Source organism: Acipenser ruthenus, chromosome 51, assembly GCF_902713425.1.
Source record: "Acipenser ruthenus chromosome 51, fAciRut3.2 maternal haplotype, whole genome shotgun sequence".
NCBI classification, from domain to species: domain Eukaryota; kingdom Metazoa; phylum Chordata; class Actinopteri; order Acipenseriformes; family Acipenseridae; genus Acipenser; species Acipenser ruthenus.
Window position 1 is genome coordinate 6,113,859 of NC_081239.1, and position 19,642 is coordinate 6,133,500.

Here is a 19,642-nt window from a genome sequence, read left to right on the forward strand (position 1 = left end):
CATGGTAAAAGCAGAGTGTGCAAGCCAGGTAAATGACAGAGAGTATTGTGAAACACACTGCATGCATGGTAAAGCAGGGAAGAGTTTCATGGTAAAAGCAGAGTGTGCAAGCCAGGTAAATGACAGAGAGTATTGTGAAACACACTGCATGCATGGTGAAGCAGGGAAGCACATGGTAAAGCACAGGGAAGTGAGGAGCACTGTGTTTTCATGGTAGTGTCATGGTAAAAGTGTAGTAAAACAAGCCAATGTATGGTAAATGAAATGGAAGTGTGGTACTGCATGGTCCATAGTAAAAGTATAACATGGTAAATGACAAGGAAGCATGCTAAAGAATAAAACACATGTGTGTGCAAGGATTCTAAGATTGCTAAATTGATTGTGATCAATTATAGGAACCTGAAAACCAGCGGCTTGTATTTCATTTATTCTATATATATATATATATATTTTTTTTTTTTTGTGGACAATTTTTTATTGTTTTAACATTAGCATAATAGCAAAGAACAATCAAATCAGAATGTAAATATTCACTCTTTGGAGGAGCATGAACAATAAACACACGACTACCAGGTTTCTATTAAAGATTTTTAAACGTTTCAAAACAAACATAACATGTGAAACCAAGTGCAGTTTTTACCATTTTATTTTGTTGTACATTTTTTTTTAAAAAGTCAAAAACAGACGCTTCAGTGCATTCACACACATAACAACTGCTATAAACAAGAATCACACAAATATATACAATTACAGATCATTACACACACATAACAACTGCTATAAACAAGAATCACACAAATATATACAATTACAGATCATTACACACACATAACAACTGCTATAAACAAGAATCACACAAATATATACAATTACAGATCATTACACACACATAACAACTGCTATAAACAAGAATCACACAAATATATACAATTACAGATCATTACACACACATAACAACTGCTATAAACAAGAATCACACAAATATATACAATTACAGATCATTACACACACACATAACAACTGCTATAAACAAGAATCACACAAATATATACAATTACAGATCATTACACACACATAACAACTGCTATAAACAAGAATCACACAAATATATACAATTACAGATCATTACACACACATAACAACTGCTATAAACAAGAATCACACAAATATATACAATTACAGATCATTACACACACATAACAACTGCTATAAACAAGAATCACACAAATATATACAATTACAGATCATTACACACACACATAACAACTGCTATAAACAAGAATCACTCAAATATATACAATTACAGATCATTACACACACATAACAACTGCTATAAACAAGAATCACTCAAATATATACAATTACAGATCATTACACACACACATAACAACTGCTATAAACAAGAATCACACAAATATATACAATTACAGATCATTACACACACATAACAACTGCTATAAACAAGAATCACTCAAATATATACAATTACAGATCATTACACACACATAACTGCTATAAACAAGAATCACACAAATATATACAATTACAGATCATTATTATTATTTATTTCTTAGCAGACGCCCTTATCCAGGGCGACTTACAATTGTTACAAGATATTACATTATACATTATTTCACATACAATTACCCATTTATACAGTTGGTTTTTACTGGAGCAATTTAAGTAAAGTACCTTGCTCAAGGGTACAGCAGCAGTGTCCCCCACCTGGGATTGAACCCACAACCCTCCGGTCAAGAGTCCAGAGCCCTAACAACTACTCCACACTGCCAACCACTACTCATTATATACTTATATACTTATATACAATTACAGATAATTACACATACATAACAACTGCTATAAGCAAGAATCACACAAATATATACAATTACAGATCATTACACATACATAACAACTGCTATAAGCAAGAATCACACAAATATATACAATTACAGATCATTACACACACATAACAACTGCTATAAACAAGAATCACACAAATATATACAATTACAGATCATTACACACGCATAACAACTGCTATAAGCAAGAATCACACAAATATATACAATTACAGATCATTACACACACATAACAACTGCTGTAAACAAGAATCACACAAATATATACAATTACAGATCATTACACACACATAACAACTGCTATAAGCAAGAATCACACAAATATATACATTTACAGATCATTACACACACATAACAACTGCTATACACAAGAATCACACAAATATATACATTTACAGATCATTACACACACATAACAACTGCTATACACAAGAATCACACAAATATATACAATTACAGATCATTACACGTACATAACAACTGCTATAAATGGACTCCAGCTAGACAGATTTATACAAAACGCATACAAAAATCAAAAATAGAAATGAATAGAAAGGACAAAAATACACACTGCATTAAAAATTAAGCTGTAATTCTTCATAGATAATTAATCATAAAAGTCATCAATAATCTCTCTAGAATCAGACAACTGTGATTATAGCACAAGCAAGCATAACTTTGAGGTCTGTTTACTGTTAGATATATAAAGATGTAAACTGTGGTGAATTAGACACCACAAATGATTGTATTGTGAATTCTCTTTTGAAGTATTGATAACCATCGTTTGTATTTTAATTGTCCAATACAAATCTAGGTTTAATAGGGATTGGCTACTGAAGCTGGTATAAATAAGGTCTGCATGCTTTTAACAGGAGATTGGGTCAGACTGGGTGACGCTGAAATTGCCTTTGCTAAAAATAAAGATACATAAAAAAATATACAAGTGCCTTTTGGACTCCTATTTACCCATTACTAATTCTTAAAAAGAAAAAAAAAAAAAAAAAAAAAAAAAAAAATGCACACATATATTGAAGTATATATATGACAGAACGACTGTCCACTGAACTGTCACATAAGCATAGATTGGTTCTTAAATTCTCTTACAACATTAAGAATTGTAGAAAAGTCAGTTTTTTGTTTTTTTTTGTCTGTCCAATGTTTTGTATTACCCTCCACCTCTTAGTGGGCTCCAGTAATGGCACCTGCAGTGATTAAGCATCGAGTCATGGGATAGCTGGATTGGACCATGGGATGGATTGTCTTGTCCTTCTTGTTGCTATGCTTGTAAAGCCCTAGGGAATGCTCATGTGATCACATGTTTTCCTGTACAGCATGAATTCAAACGAAAAAGAAAGTCTGCAAAGGTTTAATAAGTTATATCTGTCAGTGCTGTAAACCATGCTTATCAGTATCTGAACAATGCAGCGAGTGCATTTGTGTTTGTAATTGAATAGGTGTAAACTGTAAGTATACAGGTGTGTCTGGACTCGCTTTTGTGTTCCAGCTGTATTCCCTGTGAAATACTGTAAATGCACCGGCCTCTCTACACAGTTTCTGGACTTGATTTTTTGTAAGCGATTTACTGTAAAACATTTCTTTGGTGGGAACACTAAAAATAGCACGAGGAAGCTTCGCCCCCCTCAATCGTAAAAGCCTCTGCAGGTGTCCCGGTGCTCTATAAGCACACATGCAGAGGAGCCTGGCTCTTTTGCATAGGGGTTAAGATGCTCACCTGCAGTATGTGTGGTCGACAGTGTGTGCCCAACCTTATCCCTGTTACACTTATCACACCCATTATTGAACTGAATTCACAACTCAAGTCTGCTTTCTTCTCTTCATTATGAACACTTGAATCACAATGAATACTGAACTACAGCTACAGATCTGTCGGTTTCCTAAACCCCATGCGTGTGTCCAAGTTAATGAAGGATTATTATCATGTGACATTGTCTTGCTTTGTTTTTACTCTTCCCTCACCTTTACAATCATTCACAGGGTTCTTACTGAAATGACTCAAATCTTGTGTTTGTGTTAAGGTGCTTTGACGATGAGTTCAGGAGCTGCCTGTCATATACATATTTAATATAGGCTAGATTAGACTGTCTTTATATTATTATATACACCAGCACCAAGTAGTGCACAGCAGTGTGTTACTAACAAAACAAGAGAAGGAAACCTGATCAAAAGTGTCCGATCACTAGATGGCGCTGTCTCTTACTTCTCCCTGTGTTAGCACATGTTACATGTATGTATGGCAGCACCTATAACTGATGAGCACGGTATAACAATGGTAAAAGCATTGGAAACAGCAACATGACTGTGGTGCTTTTATAAGGGTCTAGTCCCTGACTGTCTCTCTTGTGTTTTTCAGTGCTGACTGTAGTGAGCTGCTCCAGACAGTATGAAGGTAACAGAACAGCTTACATGCATTCACAAAGTGAAGAGATTATCATCCTGATTCCTGATCATCTATAAAATAAACACATTCTTGAAATCAGCTTTCATTTTCATCTCACCAATATAACAATGTAACTTAGTTAAATAAAAATGACTCCAGGAAAAAAACATACTGTCCTCCACCTAGAGGCTATGTGTGGTATTGCTGGAAAGCTTTTGAATGAGAATATTATTTTAGCTAACTGCTAACCAGACAGAATATCTGGATGCCTTTTAAGAACATTAGTCCTCCCACTTATCATAAACATGTTTCCTGATTCATAAAAAAGAAAGAAACTTTGACTAATTGCTGCTTGATTGGAAATTTAAACACAGACCACTTTCTATTTTCAAGGCCATTATTATTATTATTTATTTCTTAGCAGACGCCCTTATCCAGGGCGACTTACAATTGTTACAACATATCACATTATACATTATTTCACATTGTACAGATATCACATTATTTTTACATACAATTACCCATTTATACAGTTGGGTTTTTACTGGAGCAATCTAGGTAAAGTACCTTGCTCAAGGGTACAACAGCAGTGTCCCCCACTGGGGATTGAACCCACAACCCTCCGGTCAAGAGTCCAGAGCCCTAACCACTACTCCACACTGCTGCCATAATCATACGGAGAGAGATTCCTCATGAATTCTTTTCAGTCAAAACTAGGGCTGTGTCCGAAAGTTTGTTCGCTAGCCAGGGATTCGAAGATTGTTTTAAACCTTCGAAGGTTCGTCAGACGGGTTCACTCACTGTATGTTTTATCCCATCCATTTATATGGATTACCTGTAAAATAATAGGATTTTCAATCAAATATAAACAATGCACTATGATGACATCACCAATACATTACGCAAATGAGTACCATCGACGGTTCGAACCTTCCTTCTGTAATGTGTTCCGAACCTTCAAAGATCAAATGTACCCTTTGCAGCCCTACTCAAAACATACAAGTAGAGCCTGCAATGGGTCACACTGCTGCTATTCCTACTGTATCACAAGCAGAGCCTGCAATGGGTCACACTGCTGCTATTCCTGCTGTATCACAAGTAGAGCCTGCAATGGGTCACACTGCTGCTATTCCTACTGTATCACAAGCAGAGCCTGCAATGGGTCACACTGCTGCTATTCCTACTGTATCACAAGCAGAGCCTGCAATGGGTCACACTGCTGCTATTCCTGCTGTATCACAAGTAGAGCCTGCAATGGGTCACACTGCTGCTATTCCTACTGTATCACAAGCAGAGCCTGCAATGGGTCACACTGCTGCTATTCCTGCTGTATCACAAGTAGAGCCTGCAATGGGTCACACTGCTGCTATTCCTACTGTATCACAAGCAGAGCCTGCAATGGGTCACACTGCTGCTATTCTTACTGTATCACAAGTAGAGCCTGCAATGGGTCACACTGCTGCTATTTCTACTGTATCACAAGTAGAGCCTGCAATGGGTCACACTGCTGCTATTCCTACTGTATCACAAGTAGAGCCTGCAATGGGTCACACTGCTGCTATTCCTACTGTATCACAAGTAGAGCCTGCAATGGGTCACACTGCTGCTATTCCTACTGTATCACAAGTAGAGCCTGCAATGGGTCAACCTGCTGCTATTCCTACTGTATCACAAGTAGAGCCTGCAATGGATCACACTGCTGCTATTCCTACTGTATCACAAGTAGAGCCTGCAATGGGTCACACTGCTGCTATTCCTACTGTATCACTGCAGAGATGCTGCTGGGGGGCTGGAATCTCTCTCCACTTGCAGTTTCCTACTTGATTGTAGGGGAATGTGTTCTAATCCTATCCTATTCTCTGTTTCAGAGGGTCATCCTCAGGCTGTCCTGACCCTGCAGCCTGCCTGGGCACAGATATTCCCAGGAGAGGCAGTCACCCTGAGCTGTGAGTTGGAGGGGGACTCTGCTGACTGGAGGTTTAAACAGTACCGAAAGGGTCAAGAACAGGCAGTGTGCCAGAAACCCTCACCCAGCATGGGGAACAGTGTCAGCTGCACAATCAGTACCCCCCAGTATAACCACAGTGGAGAGTACTGGTGTGAGTCTGCATCAGGACAGGAGCGCAGTAATGCTGTCAACCTAACTGTGTCCAGTAAGTCATTTACATTGTAGATAATATTCAGACCCTGTTGAATAATCCTGCACTCGGATTGGCTGAGAGGGTATTGTAAGATACTGATCGGCTTGCTGATTTGAGTAAAGCTGTCTCTGGATCTCCAGTCAGTATGAATTGTTGCTGCTCACATCGCTGTTTTCAAGTAGCAGCTGTGTAAGAACAGTATTGCAGCGTGGTGGTTCTGCACTGGAGTAACCTCTGTAGTGTCTTTGCTGCTCCACCTTTAGAAACCCGGTTAATGACGGGGCTCCCGAGTGGCGCATCCAGTCAAGGCGCTCCGCGCGGAGTGCAGGATGTGCCCTATAGCCTGGAGATCGCATGTTCGAATCCAGGCTATGTCACAGCCGACAGTGACCGGGAGTGCCTAGGGGGCGACGCACAACTGGCTGAGCGCTGCCCGGGTATGGAGGGCTTAGGTCGGCAGGGGAATCCACGGCTGTGGCCGATAGGGCGCCTGTGGTTCTGCAGTGGAGCTGCCAGATCTGTGTTGTCCTGCCGCACTATAGGTCTGATGGCATTGCTGTGGATCTGCAGTGCGAAAAATGTGGCTTGGCAGGAGCACGTTTCGGAGGACGCGTGTTCCAGCCGCCGTTTCCCGAGTCGGCGGGGGGGTTGCGAGCGGTGAGCCGGGGATACAGATAATAATTGGGCATGCTAAATTGGGGAGAAAACTTTTGTAAAAAAAATTGGCGATGACTAAATTAAAAAAAAAAATAATAATTAAAAAAAATAAACCCGGTTAATGGAGCAACAATGTCAGTGGAAACGAGAGTTCAAAACAAGACACCAGGGGCCTGGAATACGTTTAAAACAATAACTTTATATAAAAATGAATAAGAAAACATTGGCAGGGAGGAATTTAACCCCCTCCCTGCCAAACCAAACCAGACAATACTAAATAGCGGACGGCTGTCACCAGCCCGCATATAAACAAACACTATACAATATTTACAAAACAAACCAATGAAAAACACCAAAAAAATTAACAATGCAGCGCACGTATATCTAGGGGCGGGGCTCCCGTCACAGCGTCATCAGGAGGAGAACGGCACATTTCTATACAATCGATTCAACCATTTCATCACTTAATATATACAAGATAACAGCCTAATAATCATGAACAACAGGATCTCCCAGATACTTGTAATTCCCTTAACTAGGGATTTCAACATGGAAACAGAACGCTGGGGTAAATCGCAAACAAATAGAAACACTAAACACTGCCGTTACTTTGAGTTTGTTCAGATGCAGCTCCCTTAGTGTATTCATAACTATACTATGTATGGTGATCGTGTATTGTGCGTCACAGTTCACACGGAAGGAGGGTTCAGAACATAACTGATCAGTAAAATGCTGCAATACCAAAATGGTTTGTGGGCAATTTATTATGTGATTGTTGTGTTCAGAAACAAACCCTGAAGCATTTGTTAATATTAATTATCATGCACATTCCATTGTTTGTAATACAATATATTAGTATTACAAATATATATATATAATTATGTTTTAAAGTGTATATAATGCATATGAACTAAATACAGTATATACTTAGTAATATCTTGTCTGTAAATATTTAAGAGGTACAATTTCATTCGCCTCCGCACCCCCAGCACCCCTAGTTCCAGCGCCCCTGATCAGATGCCTTGGTGGTGACGTCAGACCAGGAAGAGAATGGACGCAGTACTACGAGTTAAGCGCTGATGCGTGTATTTATTAAATAAAATAGTTAAACAAAACAAACACGGTACAGAAAACAAAACGACACGACGGCCAAAACAGAGACAGACACAAACACTGACACACACACACGTATCACACGGGTGTAAAGCCAGAACGCGTAGAAGCTGTTTCTATTTTAAGTTCATCCTTTTCTTTACGTTCCACCTCAGAACAACCCTCACCATGCAGCCAGAGATACGGGCCTTTATACATGTGACCATCTCACATTCTGCACGAGAGTTTTTAATTTGCATGGCTGACAGTCAATTTGTCAATAATCACTGACTGCTGACCGTGCATTCTTACGAGCTGTCTGTCAGAGACGAGCTACTAACACCGCCTCTGCCAGACCACATTTAAATCAACAATAATACATGAAATCACCTGTGCTACATAACCCAAGCAATACCTTTTAAATCATAACACAATAATAGACAATAATACAAAATAAATGGGTGATGCTGCAGACTCCTCAATCCTGACCCGTCTCTCAGCCCTGCTGATCTGAACTCTTTCTGTCTTTTCAGATCAATGGGTGATCCTGCAGACTCCTCAATCCTGACCCGTCTCTCAGCCCTGCTGATCTGAACTCTTTCAGTCTTTTCAGATCAATGGGTGATCCTGCAGACTCCTCAATCCTGAGCCGTCTCTCAGCCCTGCTGATCTGAACTCTTTCTGTCTTTTCAGATCAATGGGTGATCCTGCAGACTCCTCAATCCTGACCCGTCTCTCAGCCCTGCTGATCTGAACTCTTTCTGTCTTTTCAGATCAATGGGTGATCCTGCAGACTCCTCAATCCTGACCCGTCTCTCAGCCCTGCTGATCTGAACTCTTTCAGTCTTTTCAGATCAATGGGTGATCCTGCAGACTCCTCAATCCTGAGCCGTCTCTCAGCCCTGCTGATCTGAACTCTTTCTGTCTTTTCAGATCAATGGGTGATCCTGCAGACTCCTCAATCCTGACCCGTCTCTCAGCCCTGCTGATCTGAACTCTTTCTGTCTTTTCAGATCAATGGGTGATCCTGCAGACTCCTCCCCAGCCTGTGATTGAGGGAGACGTTCTGACTCTGAGGTGTCGTGTCCGGGGTTATACAGCTACCAGGGTTGTCTTTTATAAAGATAATAAAGTGTTACAATCCAGGGCAGATACAGAGCTGAGTGTGGATCGTGTTTCAGAGAGTGACGAGGGGTCCTACAAGTGCAGAGCATGGTGGAGCTCCTCCACTTACTCTGGTGACTCTGCAGAGGTGCGGGTGTCAGTGAGAGGTAGGTTCATTCTAACAGAGAGAGTCCTCACCCTCTTCTCTGTCTGTAATGTCTCACAGATACATTCACACTGGAGTCTATTCCAGCTGTGTTAATGTGACTCTGCAGAGGTGCAGGTGTCAGTGAGAGGTAGGTTCATTCTAATAGAGAGAGTCCTCACCCTCTTCTCTGTCTGTAATGTCTCACAGATACATTCACACTGGAGTCTATTTCAGCTGTGTTAATGTGACTCTGCAGAGGTGCGGGTGTCAGTGAGAGGTAGGTTCATTCTAACAGAGAGTCCTCACCCCCTTCTCTGTCTGTAATGTCTCACAGATACATTCAGCTGTGTTAATGTTCTCAACACAACTCGGGTGCTGAAGTAACGGCTCCTAGCAAAGTCTTCTGATATGAAAGCTCTTCCTGGTCTGAGTAACTCTCACAAACAACTCTCTAGTCTAGAAGCTGTAATAAAGCAGAAAGAGGCCACACCAAAGAGTGCTTATTAAACTTTGCAAGTCCTAACTACTCAACTGGACGGCTAAGCGGTTTATCAGCAACAAAACACCTGTACTTTACAAGCATTAAACACAGTGCCTTCTCTTCAGGTTCCCACACAGGTCTCTCTCCCCAGGCCTTAGCCTTCACACAGACAAGAGACACACCTTTTGACCTGCTTATATACACCTGCCTTACCTGCAGACAGGTGTCCCCAATTACATGAATACAACAGTGAACCCCATAAACCTGCCTTCCCCAGTGTGCAGGGCCTCTGCCTGTCACAGTTATCATGAGTTATGATTGAACCCCTTGAACCCGCCTTCCCCAGTGTGCAGGGCCTCTGCCTGTCACAGTTGTCATGAGTTATGATTGAACCCATTGAACCCACCTTCCCCAGTGTGCAGGGCCTCTGCCTGTCACAGTTGTCATGAGTTATGATTGAACCCCTTGAACCCGCCTTCCCCAGTGTGCAGGGCCTCTGCCTGTCACAGTTGTCATGAGTTATGTTCAAGCCTTTTTTCCTCTCCAAATGTATTTCTAATTGATAGTGGTAGTAATAGAATGTGTATTGCCATTGCAAACTGTATCTTTAATCATGTGTAACCCCTCCCTAGACAGGGGAGTACAGATTGGATATAAGAAATTGGTCCTATCCATTATTACACTGCAGATTATGCCACATTATTATTTCTTTATTTAGCAGACTCCTTTATCCAAGGCGTCTTACAGAGACTAGGGTGTGTGAACTATGCATCAGCTGCAGAGTCACTTACAACTACGTCTCACCCGAAAGACGGAGCACAGGGAGGTTAAGTGTCTTGCTCAGGGTCACACAATGAGTCGGTGACTGAGGTGGGACCACACAGCCTCCCTCCACATAAGAGATTCTGCCAAAATGAAATAGTTTTAAATAGAATACATATCTGTTCACTTTACTGTGACACACACACAGTATGAAACAGAATACCCAAGAAAGACACAGATACTAAACATGTAAGTCATGTGAGTTATATTATTATATTAAAAATCAAAGCAGCAGCAAAGTATCATTCAGAGTGATAATGAGTCATAATTATAAACGCCACACAGGAGCAGCAACACAGTGAATCAGAACCATTGTCATGTCAGTTAAAACACAGTGATATGCTGCTGGAGTGCCTTTAATACAATCACATTTAGATTCACCTGCTTTATTAGGAGGGTGTGGCAAAGAGGCATGCGGTCAAGGGAATTGCAAGCTGTGCGCTCCTGCACACTTTTATTATTTACAAACAAACCAAATCAAAAGACTGGAACAAATAAACAAGCACAACCCTACAAACACTTCAAAATAAACAAGCAAAACCCTACAAACACTTCAAAATAAACAAACCAGCACCCCAAAGCTTTCCCGTGTAGAATGCTTTATGCTTCTTACTGGCACTGCAAACATTTCCATCACAATAAAAGAGGGGCCTGTGATAATGTCAGTAAAGGGAATAAGAAGATGGGGTTAAAAACGCTGCTTAGTATTCATTTGTTGTCTGCTTCAGTCAGAAATGACTGTCATATTAGATATTTAAATAATGCATCCCTCTGAGTACTGAATGCAGTGCTGCCCCCTGGTGGTGACTCCATTGCCACTGCATTGCTACTACAGTTCAGCTACAATGAATTGAAATATGAGAATATTTCATATATTTACAGACTATAATCAGCATTTCTACCAATTTGTATTTCAGCCTTTTCAGTTAAAATGTCATATTCTGGTTACTCCATTGATAGTGCACACAGTATCTCTCTCTCTCTCTCTCTCTCTCTCTCTCTCTCTCTCTCTCTCTCTCTCTCTCTCTCTCTCTCTCTCTCTCTCTCTCTCTCTCTCTCTCTCTCTAATAGAGATCCTACTTCTTTCATCTTCTCTGTTTCTCCAGAGCTGCCCCAGACTACACTCACCCTGGAGCCTCCATTCCCAGAGATATTCACCGGGGAGACAGTCACTCTGAGGTGTGGGGTTGAGGGGGGTTCTGCTGGCTGGAAATATCTCTGGTACAAAGACAGTGAGGACACTCCAGTGCTCCAGACTGCTGGACGCAGTATAACTGGTGACAGCTACACAATCACTGCAGCTGCTGTATCTGACCAGGGCCAGTACTGCTGTCGAGGACAAAGAGGAGATCAGCCACTCTACTCACAGCTCAGTGATCCTGTGACAGTAACTGTGTCTGGTGAGTTTATTAACACAGTGATCCTGTTACACTGGCTGTGTCTGGTGAGTTTATTAACACAGCGATCCTGTTACACTGACTGTGTCTGGTGAGTTTATTAACACAGTGATCCTGTTACACCGACTGTGTCTGGTGAGTTTATTAACACAGTGATCCTGTTACACTGACTGTGTCTGGTGAGTTTATTAACACAGCGATCCTGTTACACTGACTGTGTCTGGTGAGTTTATTAACACAATGATCCTGTTACACTGTGTCTGGTGAGTTTATTAACACAGTGATCCTGTTACACTGACTGTGTCTGGTGAGTTTATTAACAAAAGCTACTGTAAACTGGACTAATTGCTGCCTGATTGACCACAGACCTCCACTTTATATGTTTGTATTCAACGTCATAATCATATTGAGAGAGATTCCTCATGAATTATTTTCACTCAAAATATACAAGTAGAGCCTGCAATGGGTCACACTGCTGCTATTCCTACTGTATCACAAGTAGAGCCTGCAATGGATCACACTGCTGCTATTCCTACTGTATCACAAGTAGAGTCTGCAATGGGTCACACTGCTGCTATTCCTACTGTATCACAAGTAGAGCCTGCAATGGGTCACACTGCTGCTATTCCTACTGTATCACAAGTAGAGCCTGCAAAGGGTCACACTGCTGCTATTCCTACTGTATCACAAGTAGAGCCTGCAATGGGTCACACTGCTGCTATTCCTCCTGTATCACAAGTAGAGCCTGCAATGGGTCACACTGCTGCTATTCCTCCTGTATCACAAGTAGAGCCTGCAATGGATCACACTGCTGCTATTCCTACTGTATCACAAGTAGAGCCTGCAATGGGTCACACTGCTGCTATTCCTCCTGTATCACAAGTAGAGCCTGCAATGGGTCACACTGCTGCTATTCCTCCTGTATCACAAGTAGAGCCTGCAATGGGTCACACTGCTGCTATTCCTCCTGTATCACAAGTAGAGCCTGCAATGGGTCACACTGCTGCTATTCCTACTGCATCACAAGTAGAGCCTGCAATGGGTCACACTGCTGCTATTCCTACTGTATCACAAGTAGAGCCTGCAATGGGTCACACTGCTGCTATTCCTACTGTGTCACAAGTAGAGCCTGCAATGGATCACACTGCTGCTAGTCCTACTGTATCACAAGTAGAGTCTGCAATGGGTCACACTGCTGCTATTCCTACTGTATCACAAGTAGAGCCTGCAATGTGTCACACTGCTGCTATTCCTCCTGTATCACAAGTAGAGTCTGCAATGGATCACACTGCTGCTATTCCTACTGTATCACAAGTAGAGCCTGCAATGGGTCACACTGCTGCTATTCCTACTGTATCACAAGTAGAGCCTGCAATGGGTCACACTGCTGCTATTCCTACTGTATCACAAGCAGAGCCTGCAATGGGTCACACTGCTGCTATTCCTACTGTATCACAAGTAGAGCCTGCAATGGGGCACACTGCTGCTATTCCTACTGTATCACAAGTAGAGCCTACAATGGGTCACACTGCTGCTATTCCTACTATATCACAAGTAGAGCCTGCAATGGGTCACACTGCTGCTATTCCTACTGTATCACAAGTAGAGCCTGCAATGGGTCACACTGCTGCTATTCCTACTGTATCACAAGTAGAGCCTGCAATGGGTCACACTGCTGCTATTCCTACTGTATCACAAGTAGAGCCTACAATGGGTCACACTGCTGCTATTCCTACTGTATCACAAGTAGAGCCTACAATGGGTCACACTGCTGCTATTCCTACTGTATCACAAGTAGAGCCTGCAATGGGTCACACTGCTGCTATTACTGCTGTATCACAAGTAGAGCCTGCAATGGATCACACTGCTGCTATTCCTACTGTATCACAAGTAGAGCCTGCAATGGGTCACACTGCTGCTATTCCTACTGTATCACAAGTAGAGCCTGCAATGGGTCACACTGCTGCTCTTCCTACTGTATCACAAGTAGAGCCTGCAATGGGTCACACTGCTGCTATTCCTACTGTATCACAAGTAGAGCCTGCAATGGGTCAAACAAGTCATTAGTAGAATATCATCTTGAAGAGGACGACTTTGTAGACTTGAAGTCATTTATAGTCATTTGAAATAATTTAGTTATCATTTTTTTTTTTACTGAGGAATTCAAGATATTTAAACACATTTAAGGTTTTTCGTAATTCCTAGTAATGGCTGTTATAATTACCTTTTATTATGACAAGTAAACAAAAGTAATTCCAGTAGATTCAAGTCATTTCTAGTAAGTATTAACAATGTTCTAGTAATTATTTTAATAAAGCTAATCAAAGATATGAAAATTGATTTTAAAAGCATGGTTTAGCACTTAAAAAGGGTGTGTGCAACAAAACCCACCCTTAGCTCTCCATCACTCACAAAGGAACAGGGATCTGTAGAAATGCACCACACAAAACCCACTCTTAGCTCTCCATCACCACAAAGGAACAGGGATCTGTAGAAATGAACCACACAAAACCCACCCTTAGCTCTCCATCACCACAAAGGAACAGGGATCTGTAGAAATGAACCACACAGGTGGATGGATGCAGGGACAGACAGACCCCCCTTAAATATCCAGGATCTGATATTCTCAGTAACCTGAACTAAATAATGGTAATAGCAAGTTTCATGACAGCTAGAGAGCTGGTTCTCCAGATATATGCAACAATGTAAGAGTGACATACAGAGGGAGGGACTGGCGGACAGACAGACGCCCCGCCTCTATATCTCAAGAATCTGATAGTCTCAATAACTTCAGATAAATAATGTTTACACCAAGCTTCATGACAGCTGGATGAGCGGCTCTCCAGATATAAGAACACAATGTGTATGACGGCCTCCCCAGCACAGCTGCAGTGTCTGCAAACATTGACAGTCAGCAGTGTGGATCCCTCTGTAATGCTTGTGTTCATGAGCTATCAGTTCCTGTGATGCTGTGTCTGTCATTAACCCCGCTGGTGATGCAATCCCCTGCGAAGGGGAGAGAGTGGAAGCGCTCATCTGCTTTTATCCATAGATCTGGAGAAACACTTATCCAATTGTCAAGAAACTTGGTACAAAATTAAAATAAACAGACTATATTACATGTAGAACATGAATAATGCAATACAAGCTGTATTACTCTAGCTTGTATAAGACAGCATTATAATACATTCATACTAAAGTCTGATATTTAAATATACATGAAAATGATGCTTCACTGACAGTGAAGATAATAACCTGAATACAAGCCATGCTGCTAAGCCTGTGTGTCTTTATCTTTTCTCCTGCTCTTTGCTTTCTCTATGTTCTATTCACATGTCTGTTCAGTTGTATTACATGCATGTTTTAGCTGTGAGAATCTGCCTGTGTACAAAGCTCCTTGTGTTTGCACCAGTTATGTAGGACTGGGGTACAAGGCTGCCCTGGGGTACTGTGTGGTGTCTCATATCTGAATAACCACTAATCCAGATATACGAATCAGAGAAAGTGACACTGAGATGTCAGGTTCAGGGGGATTATCCTTTCACAAGCACACACTGTGAAGGTATTCATGTCCCTCTGGGATTACACATGCACATGTATAGTAGCTATATCATAACAAGTGGTTTTAAAAGCACAGTTACAGTTATTTGGCTGATTATATACTGTGTTTTAATTAATTTAATTTAAAAAAGCAAATTCCTGTTTATCATTAAATGCCTCTTTCTCTCTCTGATTCCTTAGAGCTGTTCAGCACACCCACTCTGACAGTGCTACCTGGTGCCTCAGTGTGGGAGGGAGAGGCTGTGTCTCTGCAGTGTGGGGCTCACATAAATAAACAGGGCACACAGCTGCAGTACCGCTATAGCAAAGACAATGGGACTGTGAGAGGAGCGGGATCACAGGATCAGCACTCAATCCCAGCGGCAGGGCTGAGAGACACAGGGAGATACCAGTGTGAGGTGGAGGCAGCAAGGACGGGGCTGAAGAAAAGGAGTGCTTCTGTGTCACTGACTGTGAGAGGTGAGTTCAGTCTTCTCTTTAAGAGATCTTAATGGACCTCAGTGTTCCCCGCTGTAAATCAGTACAAGAAAAAAAATGTATTTTCTAACTCCTGTTTGCAATAGGGTGGCCATCTGGCTCCAGATTTACCGGACGCTTTGAGACAGAACGGATTTTCAGAATTCCCCTTAAACTGAAAGTAATTGATGTATAAATTAGCTACGCCTTTGCTGAGATTAATCCTGTGGCAGGATTGCTGTGCTGAGCAAACAAGTCACACTGATCAGCTGCTTCCCATCAGATCTATAATGATTTGCTGTGGATGAATAGATGAGAAACGGGAGGATGCTTTGCTTGGGAGAGTATTTGCATATTATTGGTGATTGAATATCGATGAACAGAAAATAAATAGCGACTAAGTGGCTGCAAAATATAAATACATAATAATAATAATACAAATACATCAGCATTTTATTCATTCTTATTCTAATTATACACTTATTTGATGCACGTGGTAATTAAGCACCATTATTCACTTTAGCAAAGGTGGAATGGTTCATTTACACATTAATCGCTTTCAGTTGAGGGACACGTTTGAAATCCCGTTCTGTCTCAAAGTGTCCCGTAAATCTGGAGCCAGGTGGACACCCTAGTTTGCAACTGCTAGCATTATGAAAACTCGTTATCCTAATCTCAGTTTCAGTTATCCTAATCTCAGTTTCAGTTTTATTTCTTTCTGATTCTCTTTTGTACCTGTTTGTCAGCTGCTGTAAATATTCCTGTCTGTTTTGCACTTGTAGTGATTGTGGAGCGTGGCTGGCAGTGTGGAAATGACAAAAGAACAATACGATTCGAAAATAAATCAAAGCAAAGTGTTATTAAACAATTCCAGGAAAGGTGAACAAACAAAACAAAATCCTGCCTCGCTTCTCTTCCCTCCCTGTTAGTACAGGGCAGCTTCACACACAATTTCTCAAAACTTTAAGTACACACAGATTGATTGATTGATTGCTTGATTGATTGATTGATTGATTGATTGATTTTCCAGCATATGTAGCAACTCCCAACTCCTTCGTAGACCCCTGTGCTCTCGAGGTTTAAATAATCAGCTAATTAACAACTATCAATGATTAAATAAAACACCTGTTCTCAGTGGTTTGTTAATTGTATCTTATTATATAATCAACACAGGTATCTTTCTAATGCGGCGATGACCTCTAGTGGTTCACTACCGTAATTGCACCCCATTACAGTCCCAGATATCAACACCGGCATAAATCATGGGAAAACGATCCTTCTAATACAGAGACTGATATACTCCCCATGTACCACTCTCCCACACTATGTGATGTTATATAGAACACTATGACAAAGCATATCTATTTACAGTGAATGTTGTCCATTTTAAAAATAATAATCTCATTGCTAATTTTTCAATACCAATAACAAAATATGTATTTAATGATTTGAGAGTGGGACTTAAACTCATGACTAAGTGAGGACTCAACTCATTATGCTTCATAGCAGTGTTTGAATGACTTGCAGATTATCAATGCAGATATGTCTAAGGGTTTAGAACCTAGGGAGGGGAGGCTGTGGGATGTTTCAATGGCCTGTTTATAGCTTGTTACCTTTACAGGCAAAATAATAAGGAGCCTCTATACTCCAGCGTTGCCTCTGTCTCTCTAAGGAGCCTCTATACTCCAGCACTGCCTCTGTCTCTCTAAGGAGCCTCTATACTCCAGCACTGCCTCTGTCTCTCTAAGGAGCCTCTATACTCCAGCACTGCCTCTGTCTCTCTAAGGAGCCTCTATACTCCAGCGTTGCCTCTGTCTCTCTAAGGAGCCTCTATACTCCAGCACTCCCTCTGGCTCTCTAAGGAGGCTCTATACTCCAGCACTGTCTCTGTCTCTCTAAGGAGGCTCTATACTCCAGCACTGCCTCTGTCTCTCTAAGGAGCCTCTGTACTCCAGCGCTGCCTCTGTCTCTCTAAGGAGCCTCTATACTCCAGCACTGCCTCTGTCTCTCTAAGGAGCAGGAGGCTCTGTGGGAATCCCACTCTATGGAAGATGCTGGTTCTGATTGATTTGAATATCTTGGTCAGACAGCTTCAGAATCACTCACCTGTCTTCATGTCATCTTTTCGTAGCTCTGTTCTCCAGGGTGACTCTGACAGCATCTCCAGGAGCCACAGTGAAGGAGGGAGAGGCTCTTAACCTGACCTGTGAGGCAGCAGTGAACAAAACCCCCCTCCCTGAACTCCACTACACCATTGTGAGAGACGGGGAGCCTGTGACTAACAGCACTGACTCTGCACTGTACAGCATAGCCAGCACTGAGAAGAGCCACACTGGGAGCTACACGTGTGCTGTGGAGTCACAGGGAGTGAGGAAGAGCAGCCAGGAGCTACACATTGAACTGCAAAGTAAGATTACAAACCCGTCCTAAATGACTGTCCTTGATTGAAAGTGATCTCACAGTAAGATAGGTCACATTGTGATCCCATTATATTCCCATTCCCTGAAGAAACAGAATAAACAGACCACAGAATTACCAGCAATTACAACACAATGGATTGAGAACAAATCCTGCACAGTACAGACACTGTTTTTATACCTTGCAAATTCAGTGGTGTATATTTCCCACTAATGTTTTGCTACATGCATGGCTTTGATTACATTTTAAACAAATCATTCTTTTCTGCTTTTTGACAAACAATCAAATGAAAACACATTAATTCCCTGACTGAGTATCTTATAAAATGATGGTTCAAATAAAATGCAGTTACAGCAGACAGCCATTCGAGTGACAGAGTGGCTGAAGGCTGTTCCTATAGAGCGAGTGTGAGCAAGGTAATGTTCTTGAATCCCTATCAGCTCAGTCAAGGTGTATGGAAGTCACTCGCACACACTCATACTGTACCTTCCTTTCCCCAGCGTCCTGGCACAGCGCTGTTGCTATTGGCTACAGAGTGAGCTTCACTCTGATTCATTTCATTGTGTTCACTCTGCTGCTCCTTCAATACTGCAGGATCCAAGGTGAGACTCCCAGTCAGTGCACACATTTCACCTGGCCTGTCACAGCACACATGCAGGCTTCTTCTTAAACAGCACAGCCCAGTCTTAGGGATCGTTCATTAAGAATCATTATTTCATCATTAAACATGCACAGCTCATTTACAAAATAAACATTTTGCAAGTTTGTATTTATTTTTGTTAACACAATTATAAGAAACAAACTGGTGGTAAGTCAAGGTAAGTCAGTATTATCCAGTATGTGTACAGACAGGGGGCAGCACTCGCTATCTCTACCTGTCATCATCCTTTACAGCACTGAAAATGGAGATGGAAACTTTCTGATTAGCTCTTTAAGAATCCCTCTTACAAACTCTTAACTGTACCCTTCACTTAGACCTGTGTCCTAAGATGCTATACGGGGTTAATTTGGCTTTTTGGTTTCCAGATGATAAAGATCTAAAGCTTTGACATATTGGACTTATAATCTTTATTCTTTGATTCTTCAATCTAGAGTATTAATAATA

At 41.4% G+C, this 19,642-nt stretch overlaps 2 protein-coding genes across 2 annotated transcripts; both read left to right on the plus strand.

Moving 5' to 3' along the window:
- The first annotated feature begins 6,137 nt into the window (after positions 1–6,137).
- Positions 6,138–15,069, plus strand: LOC131722720 (Fc receptor-like protein 2). The gene is made up of 4 exons (XM_059015725.1): positions 6,138–6,413; positions 9,164–9,421; positions 11,812–12,105; positions 14,984–15,069. Exons 1-4 carry the CDS (start codon positions 6,296–6,298, stop codon positions 15,067–15,069), a joined length of 756 nt encoding a protein of 251 aa, XP_058871708.1. The 5' UTR covers positions 6,138–6,295.
- Positions 15,070–15,800: 731 nt separating this feature from the next.
- On the plus strand, positions 15,801–19,241 carry LOC131722762 (Fc receptor-like protein 3). Its single transcript, XM_059015845.1, has 3 exons — positions 15,801–16,122; positions 18,251–18,526; positions 19,038–19,241. The coding sequence occupies exons 1-3, from the start codon at positions 15,816–15,818 to the stop codon at positions 19,205–19,207; spliced, it is 753 nt and encodes a 250-aa protein (XP_058871828.1). The 5' UTR covers positions 15,801–15,815; the 3' UTR covers positions 19,208–19,241.
- Positions 19,242–19,642: the final 401 nt, after the last annotated feature.

What these genes read in the sequence shown, in the direction of transcription:
- LOC131722762 (XM_059015845.1), top strand. Translation starts at nt 15,816, where the DNA reads ATGCCTCTTTCTCTCTCTGATTCCTTAGAGCTGTTCAGCACACCCACT. An exon ending in TGTGTCACTGACTGTGAGAG is followed by an intron (nt 16,123 to 18,250) that starts GTGAGTTCAGTC and finishes ATCTTTTCGTAG; the next exon opens with CTCTGTTCTCCAGGGTGACT. An exon ending in GCTACACATTGAACTGCAAA is followed by an intron (nt 18,527 to 19,037) that starts GTAAGATTACAA and finishes TCCTTTCCCCAG; the next exon opens with CGTCCTGGCACAGCGCTGTT.
- LOC131722720 (XM_059015725.1), top strand. Translation starts at nt 6,296, where the DNA reads ATGGGGAACAGTGTCAGCTGCACAATCAGTACCCCCCAGTATAACCAC. An exon ending in TGTCAACCTAACTGTGTCCA is followed by an intron (nt 6,414 to 9,163) that starts GTAAGTCATTTA and finishes CTGTCTTTTCAG; the next exon opens with ATCAATGGGTGATCCTGCAG. An exon ending in GGTGCGGGTGTCAGTGAGAG is followed by an intron (nt 9,422 to 11,811) that starts GTAGGTTCATTC and finishes CTGTTTCTCCAG; the next exon opens with AGCTGCCCCAGACTACACTC.